Genomic DNA, 22,813 nt, shown 5'->3' on the forward strand with positions numbered 1-22,813 from the left:
GAGCTAACATGTGAAAACCACATGGTCTTTTCCCTTTGGTCCAATTCTGTAGGATGTAAACAAAATAGAAAATGTGTCTGCTTTTCTTTATTGTGCATATGTTTGTGTTTATGTGTTCAACCATCTTCAAGGCTGTTAACAGAGCTGACATACGGATAATCTGAGTGGAAAAGGCTGAACTGCTGCTGAATTATTAGGAGCTAATCATTTTAATCATTTTCATCATCTACTGTGACAGGTGACTTGGGAGAATCTGAACCATGATTGCATTTTCTGATGACTTTTGGGAGGTTTGGGAAAGAGATTTTATTTATTTATTTTCTTTATGTACATACAATTACAGACGTATTTGGTGTTACATACTATCTGTTATTTTTAAAACAAAAAGTAAAAAAATGTCAACAGAATATTAATATCATTTTAATATAAAATTTCTATGCTTTTAATTATATTTTTAATTTCAATGATTATTATTTATAAGTGCAGACATATCGCTTTCTTAAATTGTGCAGTATAAAACAGAAAGCTGTATATACTACTATATCCCATAATGCAATGTGCTTGACCATCCACTTCCCCATATTTAAAAAAATAAATAAATAACTGACTATGTTTTAAATATATGCTAAAAATTTTTCCCTTAAAATTGGATGAAATATGTAAAATAACCACATATATTTCCAAGATGATAGCTGGACACCGTTTAATGAATCAAACATGCAATATTGTAAGGTCATGTGACAACAGTGTAGCATATTACTGTTGTAAACACTTATCTGCATGCTGCAAAATAATAGTATGTAGCAAGCAGTATAGGCCTACAGCACAGTATGCAGAAGGTTATTTCACTTCCAAACCTCTGTGAGGTCAAATATAGAGAGCGAGAGAGAACTGAAAACAGTTATTCCAATGAATGAGTTATTGAGTGGAGAGAGGGAAAGGCAGATAGGAAGAGCAGAGTACATAAAACTAAACAATGAGTAAACACCGAACGCAACAGAAACAGGAAGAGGAGAAAACGAAAAACAGATTCAAAATGAGTATGACCCTTATGGGCAAACAGCGACGTGTGTACAGTGTGCAGATGTGTGTGGGTGTATGAATGATAATCGCACTGCGAGTGTGTGTTTGTGTGTGTGTAAACAGAGTCTGCGGGACGATGAGCGCTCATGTATTCTGCCGTCGTATATCCTACACCTATAGTGTGAATTCTCATTACTTCCTGTGTACAGAGAGCTTGCTGGTAATTTCATTCTCCGGTTCACTTCCTCTCTCGACGTTCCCTCCCACTGTCAGAGGTAAATTAAGCATGACTGCCTGATTTACTTTGGAATATCTAAACTTTCAGAGCAGAAACAAACAGAACGGTCGCATCTTTGAGGCTAAAAACCACATCCAGCCACAGATCAGCCGAATGGATTCAGGTGTATTCAACGTATATGAATAATGTATATGCATATCTTGGCTCGCTGCTGGTGGTGTGATGGATGTGTGCGGTCATGCAAATAGGTTTAAATGAGCTTCGATTAGTCAGGACTGATTGTTAAATAGTTCTGCAGGACGCTCTGAATAAGAGCAAATACTAAATGCAGTAAATGTGCAGGATGTTGCTTTTAGATTTATTTATCAGAAGTTGATCTGGAAGGAGGCTCTGTTAAGTGCCTGCACTTGGGAAACTGTGGTGTTATGTGGGTAATTTAATGGCAGTTAAAATACTTTCTCCTGTCCCAGTTTAATATGAACAGACAACTGCAAGGAAGCTATTTGTGGGCTGAAAGTATAAACACTGTGGCTGCATGGCACTATGAAAATATTACAATGTTTATTTGAACGGCCTGACATCGCAACTTTTGGCTCAATCAACGCATGGAGTGAATTTGGGGCAGGAGACTGTTATGAAAATAAAAATTAACATTACTGGGAAAAATTGAAACTTAAATACATTTTCATGACTCCAAAACTCAATAAATATAATTAAAATAAATAAATATATAACTAAATAATAATAATAGATATAACTAAAATAATTAACTAAGGAATATACTAACTAAATATAATAAAAATATAAATTGACAATAAAAAGAATGATAAAATGCTAAAACTAAATAATAGAGTGAGAATTAATTTTAAAAATCTAAATATTAATGTGCTATTATTATTATTATTAATAATGAAAACTGAGTAAAACTGAGAAAAACTGAAACTAAACTAAAATTATAAAACTAAATTAAACATTCTTGATTCTAAAACTATAAAGTATAAACAGAAATATATAAACTAAATATATAAACTATATAAATCTATAATAAAAAATAATATAATGAATAAATAAAATAAACAATAAAAACATGATAAAGCATAAACAAAACAATTCTAAAACTAAATTAAAACTAACAATAACAGAGTGAGAATGAATAAAAAAATAAAAAACATAAAAAAATCTAAACTTTAATGTGTTTGGAGAATATATTTGAAAAGTCTTTGAAATTCCATTTAATGTTGAAGAAATTGCTAAAAAATATTAGAAAATGGCAACTGTTAATATTGTCCAGGTCCCTGTGACAGCAGACAGTTTACATTTACATTACATTTAGTCATTTCGCAGACGCTTTTATCCAAAGCGACTTACAATTAGGGAATACATAAAGCGATTCTTCTTAAAGAGGCAAACAGACAGAGGAAGTGCTCGTAATACCAAGTCTCAGGCATTGCTCAAATAAGTACAAGCTAGAAGGGAAGGAATAAATAATTTTTTTTATTAGTTCCTAAATTTAAAGAGCCCTGAGTCAGGGCAGAATAAAAATGACATACATTAAGAGAGAGAATGAGAAAGAGGGAAACAGACTAGAGATAAGACTACGAACTAAAGTGTGTGTGCGTGTGTATGGATGGACATGTGCTGTACCTCCTCACAGGGTCTGATGAGGCGAACGGCTCGCAGCGTGAGTCTCTTGCCCTCAAAGATCATGACACAGTTGGGCTGGCAGTCGTGGTTCAGCAGAGACATGCTGGAACAGACAAACACAAAACAAACCTCTTCAACAATGCTTAAGCACAATTCACCAGCACAAGAGTCTCAATGGATCCTTAATTAGGCCTTCATGAGAATAAAGATCGGGTTTTAGGACAGAGGTTGGTCGCTTTGGATAAACATCTGCTAAACAACAAATTTATTTTACTAGATCATTATTTCTTGTCCATGTAAAACTGCCAATGATTTGTTAATTAGTATTAAAATAATATTATATTAAATAACATTAACTATTTAAATAAAGTTTTTCTCACTAAATGAATTATTATTTTTTAATTGTTTTCCCTCATCAAACACTGAGTTTAAATCAAACTGTAAATCCCTCATTCTCTCAATTCTCTTGATCCAAATAAATAATACATAAGGACTGTAAATGCTAAATAATGGAACATAAATCAGGCATCACTAATGAATTAACTAAAGAAACAAGAGTCAGGAGACACAGAAAACAAGCAAGCTGACATGTTTGCCAGCAGGACATCTGTCCTCTTGAATGTGATATGAGGTAACCTGCCGCCTTTCTGGCGAGGACAAACCGACAGCGACAAGGCGAGAATGACAGCTATGAAAGACACTGATGTGACACCGATGATCTTTTTAAGACAATTGTGCTTTAAGGTGAGATCATCACTGCTGATGCTGTTAGTGACGCATATAGATGCTGATGCCACACTGGTAATATTGCTATTTTTAAATTTACAAACATGCATCTGGACAAACCAGACGTTTAAATGAATAATTCTTCCAATGTATGTATATACATGTAATGTAAATGTATTTTTATTCGTAATTATATTAAAATTTAAATATATTATTGTTATATTAAAATATATAAATGTTAAAACATAAAAAGTATATAAATACATCTAAATAAATAAATAAATGAAACAAACTATAATGAATAATTTTATAACAAACAATTTACTTCTGTGATGAATAATCTTTAAAAATAATTTTTATATACACAATTTTAATTTACTAATTTTATAACTTAATATATAGAGAAATTACTTAATATATATTAATGTTATTTAATAACTTACTTTTTTATTAAATAATTTACAATTTCTTTTTTTTAATATATTTACTCGTGTTGTTCCAAACCTATATTGTCTTCTTTCTTCTGTGAAACGCAAAAGTAGATATTTTACATACATTTTCTTAAGAGAATATACAGTGATGTGTAATGCCAAGCTCCAAAAATAAGGAAAAGTGTCTGTGTGAATCATGTTTGAAGTCTCTTCATGTCAGCTAGTACTTCCTTTTGGTGAGATTTCAGAAGATAGTGAGCTGAATGCATGTATTTACATTCACACAAGCATGACAGAACAAACACAGCAATTATAAATCAAGCACGAAAGCTCAATTATCCTTTATATGTGGACAGGAATACATGCTATCCTGCTCTTCCAGGCTTCTGCTAATGCATCGGAAGTCATTCAAGAAGCTAGAGCAACAAATTACTTGTGTTTGTCATGGTCTGGGGAAGATTGAACAGTGCCTAAGCACAGCGTATAAAGCAGGCTTAGAGTCGGCCCACCCAGCCGACGGTAAACAGACGGGCTTTGCTCTCACGGGATGATCTTTCTGCGTCATTATAATTTCTCTGAGACGTTGACAACAATGTCTGAAGCCTTGATTCTGCCTCACATCCGATCTGAAGACTCATAGCTCATATCTAAACAACAATTTCGACATCTGCCTTTCTGGTTATGTTTGTTCTCTGTAATCCCAGAGGCTCATATTCATAGATGAGAAATGTTTCCCATGGATGGTGAATATGGAAGTCGTTCCAATTTAATGGCCCACACAGGGAGGATGGTTCTAGATATTTCTGAAAACATTTTATCTTTATCCAAGATATTTTGCTCTCCTTTCACAGGTTGCTTTGCTAGAAAGACCATAATAATGCGATCTCCCGTGATTAGCCAACATAAATTATTGGACTATTAGCCAATGAAATGGCTTTGTGGAAAGACCCTGGCAACAGGCCACACCCTCTGAGCTCTGATGATCAAGCTTCACACATCAGCGCATTTTCATTATATTGTTAAAGCCAGCTATTATTTTAAAAGGAATAAATTCAATCAAATCAAAAGTAAAATCAAATGAGAGTTCTTTTTGCATTTTAATAAAATTTGATTTTCACAACCCAAAATATCAAACAACAGAAAGTTCACTTAAATTCAAGAAAGTTAAATTGAAATAAAGCAACTACTACTACTACTAACAACATCATCAAAAATTAAATGAATGTGGGTTTAATTTTTTCATTAAATAATGGACAATATACATTAATAATAAACATTAATTAAATATTATATATATATATATATATATATATATGTCAGAGCAAATGAGAATCATGAGGTCAAAGGAACTGCCTGAAGAGCTCAGAGACAGAATTGTGGCAAGGCACAGATCTGGCCAAGCTTACAAAAAATTTCTGCTGCACTTAAGGTTCCCAAGAGCACAGTGGCCTCCATAATCCTTAAATGGAAGACGTTTGGGACGACCAGAACCCTTCCTAGAGCTGGCAGAGATGCAGTCGGGAGATGGGAGAAAGTTGTAGAAAGTCAACCATCACTGCAGCCCTCCACCAGTCGGGGCTTTATGGCAGAGTGGCCCGACGGAAGCCTCTCCTCAGTGCAAGACACATGAAAGCCCGCATGGAGTTTGCTAAAAAACACCTGAATAAGATTCTCTGGTCTGATGAGACCAAGATAGAACTTTTTGGCCTTAATTCTAAGCGGTATGTGTGGAGAAAACCAGGCACTGCTCATCACCTGTCCAATACAGTCCCAACAGTGAAGCATGGTGGTGGCAGCATCATGCTGTGGGGTGTTTTTCAGCTGCAGGGACAGGACGACTGGTTGCAATCGAGGGAAAGATGAATGCGGCCAAGTACAGGGATATCCTGGACGAAAACCTTCTCCAGAGTGCTCAGGACCTCAGACTGGGCCAAGGTTTACCTTCCAACAAGACAATGACCCTAAGCACACAGCTAAAATAACGAAGGAGTGGCTTCACAACAACTCCGTGACTGTTCTTGAATGGCCCAGCCAGAGCCCTGACTTAAACCCAATTGAGCATCTCTGGAGAGACCTAAAATGGCTGTCCACCAACGCTACCATCCAACCTGACAGAACTGGAGAGGATCTGCAAGGAGGAATGGCAGAGGATCCCCAAATCCAGGTGTGAAAAACTTGTTGCATCTTTCCCAAAAAGACTCATGGCTGTATTAGATCAAAAGGGTGCTTCTACTAAATACTGAGCAAAGGGTCTGAATACTTAGGACCATGTGATATTTCAGTTTTTCTTTTTAATAAATCTGCAAAATGTCAACAATTCTGTGTTTTTCTGTCAATATGGGGTGCTGTGTGTACATTAATGAGGAAAAAATGAACTTAAATGATTTTAGCAAATGGTTGCAATATAACAAAGAGTGAAAAATTTAAGGGGATCTGAATACTTTCCGTACTCCACGGTATATATATATATATATATATATATATATATATATATAATTAGTATATATTATTACTTAATAAATTATAAGTTAATTTTAAAAGTTTAGGAAAAAGTCACACTGACAAATAACATAACATAGTCTGAAACAACATACGACTCAGTAAAAACTCCCATTTTTTGGGTATTCAATTATTCAGTTCAGTTATATAAATATTCAATTATAAATTTAAAATTCATTAAAGTCAAAACGTGAACCAAAAACATAATTGAGTTTTACATAACCATTTCCTCCTCTCTCTGGTCATATTAAACTACTGTACAGTTACCGTACCTTTAAGGCTTCTATATATAAATAAGATCTGTTATGGTTGTCTAATCTCCATGTAGTAGCAGTTCACACTGTTGTTCATCAGAAAGGCAGGTTGCTACTTAGTTGAACAGGTGTTAATGTATAAATGTAGGCGGTCATATGTTAATGTGCATATGTTCATGATGTCTGAATTCTAATTTACCCAATTTTGCAGCTTAGTTCCCATAAATGGTCTGGGTGGAGCTTTGCGTTGCATTAGCTTACAAAGCAGAGTGGACTCTTTTGTTTTAAAAGAGCAAAGAAAATCCTGTTTTCCAAGACATGCCTCCGTTAAGCCATATCAAAAAAATTGAGTTTATCAGTGCTGTCAGAAAATAGCTGTTAGCTAAGCCCTTGTCTGCACATACACAAGACATTTAGCTCAAAGCAGACTATTTAACCTGAGTGAAACCCTCTTTTATGATCCTCCCTTAATCTGCGCTTTTGATTATTCACCCATAAACAGCCCCTAAGAGCCCGACGTTCCTCACTTACACACACACGGCCTAAACTCAATCTTTACATGTGGTTTCTAAGTAATGCCGAAAGAAAATATATCTCATTAAAGCGAGTCTGAACTTGTAGCCGCAAGCACCGTGCTCTGTCAACAGAAGACGAGCGAAAGAATGAAATAATGTTGAACGGAGCTGGGTAATGAGAGAATATGGAGGACAACGGGATGAATTCCTCTTATCTTCTACAATACACAATACCTGGGTATTGCTAAGCAGGCTGAAACATCAAGAGACAAGGCGAATAGCAATCCGCTGCGCTCATTTATTAATGTTTCCAAATAATAGTGCCGAAGGTGGCCATTAACTGTGCTGGAAAACAGAAAGGAAAGCTTTTCCTGGCACACCCTCAACACCTGAACACAGCTCAGTTTACTGCATTTTCACAACAGCCCAGACTGACGCAACTGATACGAGGATATGATGTCAACGGCACCCACTTAGCGCTAACTGCTTTTGGCCCTGCGTGTGGACTTTTATAAATAAACTCTCTTAAAACACACTCAGACTAGTTTAGTTTGTCTGCTAACGGTGTTTATACAAGGCTTGCTATTTATTTACACTGTTGTGAAGCATCTGTATGAACAGCGAATATTCCCATCACATTTCAAATGATATATTTTGCTATCTTGAGATGGAAATTATGGTGGTGGAAATGACATTTTTGGAATAAAATAACAGTCCTTTATCTCACTAAGCGTTTATTCTAAATAATAAAATAATAAATAAGTACAGATAAAATAAATAAATAAATAAATAAACAAACATAAATAAAAACTTAAATAAATGAATGAATAAATAAATATGTGGATAAATACTAAAATAAATAAAAATTGAAATGTTCTTTCTTTTTGCATAATTTGACAAAAATAACATTATTATATATTATTATTTTAAATAAATATAATGAATTACAAGTTCCTTTTCAAAATAAATAAATAAATAAATATAGGCATATAAATAATAATAATAAAAACATTTTATGGAAATGATACAAATTAAAATTACATCAAATGTTACCTTAAAGTGTTCCTCATACATTACTTGTATCATATTTAATCTCTTCTCTGATGCTACTGTATCACTTAGTGCACTAACTTTTATTAAAATTTTACAAATTACAAAAGTATTGGTTGTGAAATTGGTTGGAAATTTTGATAGAACTACTACAATACAGGGATTGTTATAATTTAATATATATATATATATATATATATATATATAAATACACTTTATATAATAATAAATACTGAAATTGCTTTTTAGATTATCATAAGTTTTTTTAATGCAATCCCTATTTTTATTATTGTTTTAAAAATATTTTTTTTCCTGATGAAGGTCATGCGACCAAAACGTCATTGTTAATAAAAAATTTTTGCATAGATATTGTGCGGGATTTGTTTTTGTTTTTTTAATTTTTGACCTGGCTGGTCTTTGTTTCCAACACACCTATCTATTGCCGTCAGGTGTGCGGAGGGTAATTGTTAATTGAAAAATATTTTTTTTAAATTTAATATTTTTTAAGATTGATTAAAGTTTAAGATTTAAAGTCAGAAAAAGGATAGCACAATAAAATCTATAATCACATAATAATCAGTTGTATAACAAATAGAATAAAGTTATCCAATTAGTTTTAATAGTTTCTGTTACTTTTAATAAACCCCTGGGACCTTAAAATGTGGCCAATGCTAAAGAAACACCCAATTATCCCTCACAATTTCCAAGACCTGAATGGGGTGTTAAAGTGGGAAACAAATAGTCACCAAGGTTCCTGGGTTTCATGGATGACAGCGTCTGCATGCGGTAGGATGTCTGTAAAATCTTTATGGATTTCTGCTGCTGGGTTTTGTCAGGCTACAGCACAACAGACCACCGGCCACGGGTTTGCTGGAGCTTAATTTGGGCGCTGCATATACACACTCTTGCCCTGATAACCATGTCCGGACGGAGCTGTGAGTGTCAGCATGGAGTCCAGGATGGCACAAATCCTCCCGTGAGCTCCAGACACAACCACAGGGATTAGCAGAAAACCGCTGCTTCACATCCAGCCAGAGAACAAGTGTTACACTGGAGTCACCACGGCTGACGACTTAAACACACCACAATATGCTCTCGCATTCAGCAGCAGAGCAGAGAAACTGACAGCACGTGTCACATTTCATCTATTAAAATAGACAGGGATAAAACACCCCGTTATCCTTTATAAATGGATGCACTGTTCATTGTTCAAACAAGTAGAGAAAAAAAAAACATTGCTACCTCAGTGCTACCAACATATTGCCAGTCTTCTACAAATCTTAGTTTTCACACACACACACACACACACACACACACACACACACACACACACACACACACACACACAAGCACTGAATATTTCTGAATTAAAATGGAAAATATACTCAAAATAATTTTGTGTGCGTGTGTTCATAATGTTCTATAATAATAATGTTCCATGTCTACTACTATACTAATATATTTTATACAATACTATAACTTTTTAGCTTAAAAAGTTTGAGAGTGCATATAGATAGATAGACAGACAGACAGACAGACAGACAGACAGATAGATAGACAGATAGATAGACAGATAGACAGACAGACAGACAGACAGACAGACAGATAGACAGACAGATAGATAGACAGACAGACAGACAGACAGACAGACAGACAGACAGATAGATAGATACTTTACAACTTTTTTACTTTCTCAAGAACTGAAGATGATCAGGTTTTTATCATAATGTGTATCATATGTGGTCGCTAGGATGATTGGGGAATTTTTCACTCATTTTATCACCACATTATTTGACATATCATTCAGGTCTGTAGAATAAACTGTGCAAGAGTTATGCCAAAGTTTAACACACCAAAGGTCATTAATATTGTTAGAGACGTAGAAAAAAATGCCTGCCTTAGAAAAAATTCAACAATACATTTACATTTAGCAGACGCTTTTATCCAAAGCGACTTACATTGCATTCAAGTTACAGTTTTTTTTTTTTTTACATTTTATCAGCTCTTGCTTTCCCTGGGAATCGAACCCATGATCTTAGCGTTGCTAGCGCCATGCTCTACTATTTGAGCTACAGGAAAGCAATAATATCATACTCTAACATATAACAATCAATTAAATCCCAGTGGATAAAATCAAGCCATGCTCTACATCATCTGAATTATGCCACATCACAGAAGCAGAATGCTTTGTGAATGTCATTCCTTGTCGTCTTGAAGAAACACCACTGCACTGTAAAAAATAAACTTGTAAAATAACAGAAAAAGTACTGGCAGCTCATTACACACAACATTATCCATTAATTTTACGGACATTTCTGTTCACTCTCAAACAATGCAATGAAGTGTAAAATTCTAAATACTGGTAAAACAAATAAATACAGAAAAATTCCTTCAAATGATACAATATAGAGTGTGGGTTGTATTTTAATAGGCCTTTAGTAATGGGAAATTCCCCCGTACCATCACAACCCCATCTAGAGCTCATCTGTAGTTGAAAAAAAGTGGCAACTGGAGACAATTGTAGGCATGAAGATTAATTATGAAAGACATCAGCGCTGATAAAAGTGTAATTTAAGAGCAGTTCATCTCTGGGTCTCGGCCCTGTCGCCGGCTCAAAGAGAGAAGGCAGAGTGTGACGGGATGCTGCACTGACACTGGCCTGTCACATTTTAATTGAAATCACCCTCTACAAGAAAACAGAGGACCAAAAAAAAAAAAAAAAAAAGAGCACATACAGTTCCTGCCATTTTTTATGTAAGACAGACCCGTCAAATAACCCTACAGAAGACTAAAATATAATGCTGCATCGATTATTTGGGAGAATTTTGCATGCATTGTATATACCATTAACATTGCACATTTCTAATATAGCAATACTAAATAAGTCATTCTCCATCTGAAACCTTTAAAAAGTGTTTTTTTCAGCATCGGCATGGTTCTTCTGAGATGCATTTCAGCCCAGAAGATTCTTACAAAGCAATTTGTAGAGGAAATCCCCTCTATTTCAGCGCTCACAATGTGTCTCAGCAAGTTGTAATTTAGTCACACTGAAAGCCGAATGTCTGTTTATGTGTAATTATTCTCGTTTCTTGTGCTGCGTTTCCTTCGGCTCCTCGGTGTGTGAATGGGAGCTTCCCTCAGGCGTGTTCAGAAGCAGAGAGCAAATCGTAGCATGTAATCCTAACTCATGTCAGAATGCCTCTTTATGACTGCAGAGCTAATAATACAAACATGTTTTCTGTCACACAAATCTGCTGGGCATGGCGAGCGCGAAAACAAGAACAGTGCCTCAACTGACTGAAACACAAGAGTATTGTGGGTAAAGTCATTTTTAAAATGAGGAAAAACAAAGACAATGAATGCACTGTGCTACAAACAGCAAATGTAAAATGAAATTACATTTTCTGAAGAGCCCGTTTAATGCTTTTTACTGACACAGATGTCGCCTTAATAAACAAGCACACTAATATTTGGGGGAAAAATATATGTCTGTCTGTCTGTCTCTCTATCTAATATATTATACATATGTACTATATTATATATTAAATACTACACATAAATGCATACATATACTGTACATACATATATATATATATATATATATACACACACACACATATACACGTAATAATTTTAGTACAATTTTATATGAATTAAAATTAATTACATTTATTTTTATATATAATTTCAATTCATTAAGCACACTTAAATTTTTACATTATTTGTAATTTTATGTACTAATTATTTCACTTAATAATTGTATGATTAATTTTTTGAACAATATTATCAGTGATGCTTTTCTCATCAAATATCACTAATAATGTCCACATTTTGTCTAGGTTCAGAGCAAGGCATGCTGGGATGTCCCTCGTGTCACTCATCTGGTATAATTTAATTGTACTGTATATATATTAATATTTTATATATTTTAATAATGACTCATTTATGCAATCATTTCCATTTATTTTAAGTACAACTTTTTTAATTTTATGTAATACTAAAATCTAAATATTTTTTGTGAATACAAATGTATTAAATTTAATATAATTTTTATTAATTTGAACAACAATTTTTTATTTTATGTAATAATTTTTAATAATCTTAATTTTATGTATTATTTCACATAATTTCACTTAATTATTAATTGTATGATGATTTTGTCATTTTGTTTGTAAGTATGAACAATATTAATATTTTTTATTTTTATATTGACACTTTTCTTAACAACTAGCGCAAATAATGTTCACAACGAATCTGTGTCACTCACCTGGGGTAAAGTCCGACCCCCACGTCCTGCAGCTCTCCATCACTGATGCTGAAACAGTTGCAGGTCACCTGTGTGAAAACATGAAAAAAGGCTGTGAGACACACATCTCTGTCTCACTGAGGACACAACATTCTCCTCTCATCATTAGTTCTCTGCTGTTAATTTGACTATTTGTGTCTTTTTCCTCCTATTGAGAAAGAAATTATGCAGCCTGCCAAAAACGCTTATGCAAATCTAAATGAACTCATGATTTGGTGATGCCGAATTGAATAAGTTGTTCTGATTTCAACCAGATCCCAGATGTTCACTATCATTCCCCACACGGAAGAGCGCGAGGGGCTCGTTGAGTGAGATGTGTGTGTGTGTTTGGTCTGATTGCCGCAGGGACAGTGCGCTGCAGAACTCCAGCTGGACAGAGTCCATCTCCCGGAGAGATGGGGCAAACACATCCAAAACGAGTCACAACAAACTGAAATGAGAAAGCAGAGGACGACACCGGGCGATTCTTACGGCTTTTTAGATTGAGCTCTGCAGGATAGATGAGTGATGTGTGGAAGGAGAAAAGCAAACAGAACACACTCATAAATAGACAGTGTGAGCGTTGTTGACACAGGGAACACAGCAGTGTGTGATTTCAAATATTACAACACAATCAATTATTAACACTGAGAAAATGCAACCAAAAATGAACCCAATCGATTGTGCTGTGGGGTCGAAGACGCCACTGGATGTTTAAATAAATCATAGTTTAATATGACTATACTCTTAAAGGGAAAATTCACCCATGAATAAAAAAAATCTGTCATTATTTATTTGCCGTCATTTTGTTCTTGCTTAACTTTCTTCTGTGGAACACAAGAGATGTTTTGAACATTGTCTATGCTCAAAATCAACTAGCTGGTGGGTTATCTGAGCTGACCTGGTCTTAAGGAAGCCCCTTTAGAATTAGTTAGGTTTCTGAGTTTACATGATCCTTATCTGTTGTGTTTCTTAAATAAGACATGTTCTTGCTTTTAAAAACAGACATTTGAGTCATCAGCTGAAACTACTATGTTGCAAATCAATATTACTCATAAATATAATTTGCATTTGAGTACATTGCAACTTGCATCAGATTTTCCATCAAAGATTGGAGAGGAGTGTTGTTATTGTTAACAAAAGCTAAAACGAGATCTACTAAAAAAATTGGTTTTGTTAATTGAAGTAAAGCAGAAAATTCAAATCTAAATAACAGATAAAAATAAAAGCTCATTCAAAATATTAAATTATATAAATGTCGGCACCCATTCACTGCAGAGGATCCATTGGTGAGCAAGTGATGTAATGCTAAATTTCTCCAAATCTGTTTTAATGAAGAACCAAACTAATCTACATCTGGCCGGGGGTGAGTATATTTTCAGCAATTTTATTTATTTATTTATTTTTTCGGTAAAATATTCCTTTAAGAATTACAATCTATTGAACCCATTGAGACTGCATTAGAATATTCATAACCACAGGCACATTGACCCAGAATTTGACCCAATCGAGCACAAACATCACCTCATTGCCAAGGAAGAGCGTCAAACTCTGACTAATACAAATCGATTTAAATACACTGAAAACAGAACCATGCACACAAGAAGAGATGAAACGGTTGACAGGCAAAACACCCACAGATGAGTTTTCATTGATGTTAACCTTATATTTATCGTTGAAAACATATTTCTGGCACATGCCCAACTAATTAATGGCTAATATATGTGCGGAGCTGCTGGGAAGACTGGCGGCTCTTAATGTGGCGCCATTGCAGAGTCTTTCATGTGGGGAGCGTGAGATGGGTTTCAAAAGGTGTGACTGAACGACTGCTTGGCCGCGGACTCGCTGTTTGTGTGCATACAGTATGTCTGAGGTCTCGAGGCGTCTCGCTCTGCGTATCTGCACTACACGCTCGAGAAATGGATCCACGGTTAAAGCATATATGTAATCATTCAGCACCTTTGTATATATTATAGAATCAATGATATTATCTGATACTGTCATTGTAGTTCGATCAATATCATAACACTATTCAGATATGCAAAACAGAAAAAAAGCATGAAAGTCAGCCTTCGTTTGAAAACCAAAGACGAAACAGTCATGGTTCAGAAATATCCACTCACCCTATTTTGGTTACATGTCACTTCATTTTTCATATATTGTTTTCCACATTCTGGAAACAAAATCATGCAATGCAGGACAAATGACCTCTTGTGTAATTTAAAGAGGAGCCAAAAAAACAAACACGGATTTGAATGATGTGAGATAAGTCAATGTGAAACCATCCAGAACTGAATGCAAAAAAAAATTTTAACATCTGCCCAAGTAAATGCAAGACCTCTGTCCAACATAAAAACACATTGTATTCATTTGCATTTGAAAATACATTTCCCCCATGACATACTTGGGTGTTTTATTAATAGTTTTGGGTGTTATTAATTAATTTTACTTGTAATTCCAATTATTCTTCAAGTTGATTCACATTAAATTACAAATATAAATAATAATAATAATAATACAAATGCTACAATTGTCACGCCCCTGGACTGTTTTGTGTTGTGTTTTTGCTCCCCGTGTGCTCCGTGACCCAGTTTTTTCCCTCGTGTTGATTGTGTTCATTTGATTCAGCTGTGTCTCATCATTTTACCCCTCGTTAAGTTGTGTACTTAAGGTGTTGTCTTCCCTTGATTCCCTGTCTATGTGCTACGTGTGTGCCGCCTGCCCTGTGATTCCTCGAATTGGAAGATTAAAGACTGTGTATTTGTGAATGTTCCTACGTTTCCTCGCTCCACGCTCCCTCACAGAAGCGTATCGTGACAACAATACAATGCTTTTAAAAATAAAATAAAATTCATATTATACATTTTTATTATAAATTGCATTATATACATATTTGTATATTTAATTAATTGTATGTTTTTAATATTTACATTATTTTATCTTTTTTAATTAATAATGTCAAAATTTGCATTGTTTTCTTTATGCAAAATTCAAATAAAATAAATAAATAAATATGCCACAGGGGACAATAATTTTGTGTATGACAGACATCCAGGTTGGAAAGTTTATCAAGCATTTTCTGAAATCAGTCCATGTTTGGACTTCCTGTAATAGACCATGAAATGGGAAAATTAACCTAAATATGTCAATTTTCATCAATTTATTTAATTCCTTATTCATCTTTTCTGATAGCGCCACCCACCAGACGAAACTCAAGTGGGCCAATTATTTAAATTTACCATACATATTCAGACCTCACTGCTCCACTAATGTTCTCATTTCAGATAAGGGCAAATTGTTACTGCAAGTGGTTCCTACAATAACAACCCATCTTAATACACAGAATCTTCTAGATAGATATATAGATATAGATAGATATTTAGATGAACACATCCCGATGTGATACACCATACTGAATGTGTAAAGTCAGAGCAGCGATCCGTGTTGAAAGCTAATATCTGATACCTGAAGGAGACATTCTACAGAGCTCAGTTTCTGTGAAGCACCGTGCTGCACTGACATCACACCAACTGTACTACAGACCTGTTATCAATGGTGTGAATCACTCCTCCGCCAGGAATCATTTCCTGCCAGTATGAGCCATCTGCACATGCAACACATCACACTCAAAGTAAATGAAGTTGTTTTTGAACTTATAATGGAGAAGACCGCTGACAGGGTTTTGAGGGCACTATATAACAGCACTGATGCAGATGGAGCAAATTCCCTCAAAACTGCTGTTGCCTGTTTGGACTTCTAGCATATCATCTTCTCTCCAATGTACAGGATGTATAATTCAATTAATTAACTTAAAAGATTAAATATGTTAATTTTATACAATCTTTGTATGTTCCATATTTCTATAACATCTTTAGTTCAGGTTCATTCAGTTGAGCTTGTTTGCTTTTACAATGGCAAATTTTAACTAAAAATGTAAGTCATGTACAGAACCTGTCAGCTATAAATTGCAAAATGCAAACACCTTGCATTTAGAAAGGCATTGGTCAAAGGCACCCACTCACTTCTGCACTGGAAACCCATCAAACCCCAAAACAGCCCAGTTCATACACATTCCTGCAAACTACACAATGAAGAAGCAACGCTGCCACATACGTACTCTGAAAACCCTCAAAAGTTGTTCAAGTCAGTCTCTATCCGTCTTACAGAGAAAGTTCACTCACAAATTTAAATTCTCATGTTGTTCCAAACCTGTATGACTTACTTTCTTCTGTGGAAAACAAGGAATTTGGAGGAATTCTGAATGTTTATGCTGAAATTTTCTATGAAATGAATACAGTGATCACAGCTCTTCAAGCTCCAAAAAAAGAAATTTTGAAAGAAATTTTGTTTAGCAATTGCACTGAATTGATCAAAAGTGAGAGTTATGTAATTTATAATGTTTCACTTTTCAATTTCAAATAAATCAATTTACAATAGTCGTGGCCTAACGGTAAGAGAGTCGGACTCGTAATCCAAAGGTTGCGAGTTCAAGTGAATGTACAGCGCTCTCTCCACCTCAATGCCCTTGAGCAAGGCACCGAACCCCCAACTGCTCCCTGGGTGCCGCAGCATAAATGGCTGCCCACTGCTCCGGGTGTGTGTTCACGGTGTGTGTGTGTGTTCACTGCTGTGTGTGTGCACTTTGGATGGGTTAAATGCAGAGTACAAATTCCGAGTATGGGTCACCATACTTGGCTGTATGTCACGTCACTTTCACTTTCACTTTCAAATCAGCATATTAGAATGATTTCTGAAGGATCATGTGACACAGAAGACTGGAGTAATGATGCTGAAAATGTAGCTTTGCATCATAGAAATAAATTATGATTTAAAATATATTAAAATAGAAAATAGTTATTTTAAATTGTAATAATATTTTACAATATTACTGTTTTTACTGTATTTTTTTTGTCAGATAAATGCAGCCTCGTTGAGCATAAGAGTTTTCTTTTCAAAGCCTGGATCACAGACACATACATCGGTCACATTGGCTTTGTCTCCCAGGATGGAAAGAGCACTAAACGAGTATTATGATCAGTTGCAAAACCCGAGCTTGCTGACACGAAAGCACAAGGCTGTTACTGTCAGCCCAAAAAATGCCATCCACACCAAAGACACGCAACTCAAAACCAAACCGCAAACGCTCCCTGGACAGCAACCAGAACTCTGTCAGAGCTCATCAAAAACAAAGAGGCTCCCTGGGAAATACAACAGTGCGCATCTTTGTCCGACGGCTGTTTTACATTTACTGAAGGGCTGCCCATCAAAAACAGAAAAGAAAGGAAAAAAACAAAGGAAGAAAGACATGGCCAGCAACAGAATTAGATTAGAACAACACAACCGTCTCGTCTCGTCTCATCTCCGTCTCATCAACACACCTGCTTTCTGCCGGGATCAAAGCAGGTGGCTCCATCACGATGGCAGGATCCAGGCGAGATGGAGAGGATAGCTGGTTTCGAGGAGGCTTTGGAGCCTCCACCACTCAATATAATAAATAGGTTTCTGCTCTCGTCTGGCCCTCCCCTCAGATCTGCAATGCAGCCCAGGGGTCTCGCCGCAGCTCACGGACCTGAGTCGTGAGGAGTGTTTTTCAGATGAATCCGACACGCCGGGTCTCAGAGAGAATGTTTTTAATCAAAGGCTGTCTCCTCTTTCCACCGGAGGTACGAACGCTGGGAAAAAATCTATACATTTGTAGCCTTTGGGGAGACATTAGGTTTCTGACTTGGGCTAATTTTTCTTTAGACAATCTTGGGAGAAAATTCAATTGTGTCAGGAGGGAATACAACAGTTCTTTTTTCACTTTAAACAGATCTATCTAAAGTGAATAATAAAATGGATAGGATGCATTCTGGATGCTGACTGGTCTACAGAGCATTCCAGCCGTGCAAAAATACATAATATATTTACAGCTATGACAATAAACATCAGCTAATGTGTATATCACTTCACAACACACATTCCAGGCAAAAACCTATACTGTATAATTACAACCAACGGAAGGCACTTCATACCTTCAGCTTATTCATGAAAGGATTTAGCAAGAATATTATACAATTCATTTAAAAAATAGGTAACACTTTAGTATAGGGACAAATTCTCACTAGTTGCTTATTAGCATGCCTATTATTATCATATTGGCTGTTTAATAGTGCTTATAAAGCACATATTCTGTTACATATCCCAATACCTGTTAATAATAACTTAACAACTAGTAACTATTTATAAGCAGCAAATTAGGACTGGAGTTTATTGAGGCAAAAGGAATATGGTTTGTTAATGGCGAGAATTGGACCTTAAAATAAAGTGTGACAAAAAAAAAAGTTACCATGTTTAAAACTATGGGTTTATTTTGCAAATAGCAAAATTAACATAACCAATTTCTATATCTTTTGTGTGAATACTGAACATTTTTAATGTAAAAAATCTCATTCTCACCATGTTAAATCCGTGTAATGGGAAGTACATTGTGTGTATGTTCATTCATTCATAAATAAATAAATAAATAATAGTGTGTGTGTGTCAATTTCTGGACATTAAGAGTGGACAAATTAGTAAGAAAAAACTTCCAAATGTCTACAGGTTCAAAAGTGCCCATATTTAAATAAATACCCAATTATGAGTTTCTGAAACTGTTAATATCTTTATCAAAATCTTTCTTACAAATTGTTTGTACTCTACAATACTCGTATTTCTGACCTCTCCAATTTAGCATGGCATGTAAAAACAATGTAAATTGCCACAACTTCAGCAGTTTAATGTTGTAGCTACAAACTCTACAAGCATTTCTATTTGATTTGATCTCCAGTCCTGAATACACTGTGACATTCTTGCTAACAAGCTAATTCAAATAGTCATGTGCACTCGCAATTGATTTCCTGCACAAAACGGCAGTACTTCCTGTGGAGGTCTTTGTCTTTGTATCCCAGCATGCCTCCTTGGCCTCCTCATCTAAATGCAGCACAACGTACATACCTGGTTACGTTTGTACGACGGCTTTTCAGTCTCAGTGGTAAGTCTCAGGCCATTAGGCAGCACAACTGTTATTAAATGGCTAGGGAATGAAGCTGGGGGAAAAAAGGTGGAAAAACAACCAATTAAACCAATAAGAAGAGTGCTGGCTAGTTTAGATGCATCAAGCTCCTCTAAATCTTGGTCCTCCCTGACGTGATCCTCCAGCTGGAAGAAGCACTCAAGCACGGTATCAACATCTGCAGTTCAGACCGGGGTCCTCACGTGCCTCCAGGAGACCATCTTTAATAAGAGCAAGCAGTCTGAGAGAGATGTGTTCATTACTGAAGGCCGATTTGGAAAAAAACAGGCCATTAGTGAGTATTTACAGAGCGCTAATACTATGGGGAGCCGTGATTTTCTGCTCTCTCTTTTGGGAGTACAGGGCGAGCTGCCAACAATGTTAATGTAGGTTTGGAGCAGGCACAGCACCCGCTGGTATATAAATAAAGGGTGGTTGGATGGATTGTAGACACCATTTAAGGTTGTTCTACATGAGGGAGGATTTGAGCTTTCTAAAATAAGGAGATGAGGAGAGGGTCGCCATACAAAAACACTACAGTAAGATCTGACCTCTTATAGCACAGCCTGGAATGAAGGGAGTGAGCTAATATATATATATATATATATATATATATATATATATATATATATATATATATATATATATATATACATATACATATATACACATATATACATACATACATATACACATACATACACACACACACACACACACACACACACACACACACACACAGTAATGATGCTGAAAATTCAGCTCTGCATCACAGAAATTACATTTTAAAATATATTAACATAGAACAATTGAATTTTAAAGAATTTTAAATTGTAATAATATTCCTGTTTTATTGTATTTTTGATTAAATAAATGCAACCTTTGTAAGTATAAGAGGCCTAATTTCAAAAATATAAAAAAAATCGGAATAATCGTTAATATTAATCTTTGATATTAAATCATAATTTACGAATGGCTATCAAGAAATTTTGGTAACACTTTATTTTAAGGTCCAATTCTCAATATTAACCAGTTTCTTATTAGCATGCATATTACCAGCATATTGGCTGTTTATTATTATTTATAGGTACATATTAATACCTTATTCTGGATGAACATATTCTAGATTCCTTAACCCGACCCAATACTCAAACCTAACAATTACCTTACTAACTATTAATAAGCAGCAGGAAGCTCTTATTAAGAGATGGGAGAGAAAACCCTTAGTGAATATGTGTTCCCTATTCTAAAGTGTTATAAAATTTTGTAATAATTTGATGGTAAAAATTGATGGTGAAATTAAGCAACATTTAAACAGCAGTTTATAAAACAGTTTAGCTTTGTTTTGTTAATATAACTTATTAATTATTTTTATTGGATGTTATTATTTAGAATAGGAATATGCCTCTATATGCTATTTGTATATTTTTCACTCAAGGAAAAACATACCTTGATCCGTTTACACATAATCTGAGTTTTTTTCCTAAGGCAGGCCATTTTGCAGGATGAATCAGTGTGTGTGTGTGTGTGTGTGTGTGTCTCAGTGTGAGAGAGAGTGAGAAACAGCAGGCTGTTTTCACATGAAGGCATCTCCACCTGTCTGCTCTGACATCTGAGGGACCGTGTGACATCCGTAGCCCATGGCGACAGGACCTGCATCTCCTCCACAAACACTCCTTCTGCAGTCAGTGTGTGATAAAGTTAATATCACTGAGAAACTATCATCGATTTGTTCATATTTTAAATTAGTTCATTTTTTATGTTTTCTGCTTTCATGTTAATTTGAATTAAAATTCTTGTTTTACTGTTTTTTTATTTTATTTTATTGTTTTTACTGTTATTTTTATTAGTTTTCGTTGTTTTTAAATATGTCTATATAGTTCCTATAAATATTTATTTCAGTTTAAGTTTTAGTTATAGTCGATAATAACCCTGGAAGCAACAATATTAAAACTAGCAAAATCCCTCTGTAAAGGGCCAAAGAATAGAAGAGGTGGACTCACATTACACCCTGCCTGCTGACCTTTACCACTGTAAGAACTTCTGTCAAATTGGTTTTGTGGTATTTCTCCTCCAGAAGTAAAAAAAGATGCACTGGCTCCTAATCATGCTTGTGTTGGGTGATTATGTGAAGGAAGAAGGACTGAGTATTGCCTTATGAAACTATGACATATGTTCCAGCCCTTAAAGCCTGCAGTGTGTTGTGTGCAGGAGTGGTTTTGTGTGTATGAGATCTGTTGTGGCGTTGTGCTGTAATCTCTGCGCTCTGCAGAAGCTCAGGTATGTCTCGCCTGATAGCAGCACATCACTGCACAGTCTGCTGTGAACACATGATCCATGACTGCAAGATCAGACCTCAACACAGTTTTACACACACATACACACATATTCACCAAGCTTTCAACTTCTATTATTGTTCATTTAAGTTAATATGTATTCTTTTTTCTTACAGAGGTTAGGCTTTGAGAATCTAATTAGAATTAGCTTTATATAAAATAAAAATAACATTTTAAAGTACTATGCTTTACATTTTTATAATGATATATATATGTGTGTGTGTGTGTGTTTGAAACGTAAAACATAAGTGCTTTTTTAATCAGAGGTTAGGTTTTGGGTTAGTCTCTATAGTAATTATAATAAACTATGTAAAATAAAAAAAATCATTTAAAATATAAATAATACATAATTTGTTAGTCTGTAAGATGTTTTTATATAGCACCTTTTCACAGCTCAAAGTGACTTTACTGATATACATATCAATAGTAATTATAATTACAATTATCTGTATTTTAAAAAATAACTACTAGTTCAATATATACATAATTTGTGTAACAATTTTAAATAAATAAATCCTTATAAAATACAAAAAGTTTTTTTTCTTTTAGAATTTAGGTTTTGTGTTAGTATATAGTAATTATAATTAACTATGTTAAATAAATACAAAAGAAAACACAAAGAATAAGAATAAGAATACAAAATCTGTTACAGTCCTCTATGTTATGCATGTTGTGTGTGTGTGTGTGTGCACGTTTTTGTGAAAAATAAGGACATACATTTGTATAATGACATGGGTATGACAGGTATTACAAGGAGAAGGTGACTTATGAGGACATTA

At 34.8% G+C, this 22,813-nt stretch overlaps 1 protein-coding gene across 5 annotated transcripts in view; it reads right to left on the reverse strand.

Moving 5' to 3' along the window:
- smyd3 (SET and MYND domain containing 3) overlaps positions 1-22,813 on the reverse strand; it is a 177,018-nt gene that overhangs the window by 29,148 nt on the left and 125,057 nt on the right. For all 5 annotated transcript variants that reach the window (XM_058749190.1, XM_058749193.1, XM_058749195.1 and 2 more), the window contains 2 exons: positions 12,648-12,715; positions 2,906-3,008 (listed from right to left, as the gene is read on the reverse strand). In XM_058749190.1, coding sequence (XP_058605173.1) covers positions 2,906-3,008; positions 12,648-12,715 — 171 coding nt within the window. The remainder of the gene's footprint in view (positions 1-2,905; positions 3,009-12,647; positions 12,716-22,813) is intronic.

Source organism: Onychostoma macrolepis, chromosome 17, assembly GCF_012432095.1.
Source record: "Onychostoma macrolepis isolate SWU-2019 chromosome 17, ASM1243209v1, whole genome shotgun sequence".
NCBI classification, from domain to species: Eukaryota; Metazoa; Chordata; class Actinopteri; order Cypriniformes; family Cyprinidae; genus Onychostoma; species Onychostoma macrolepis.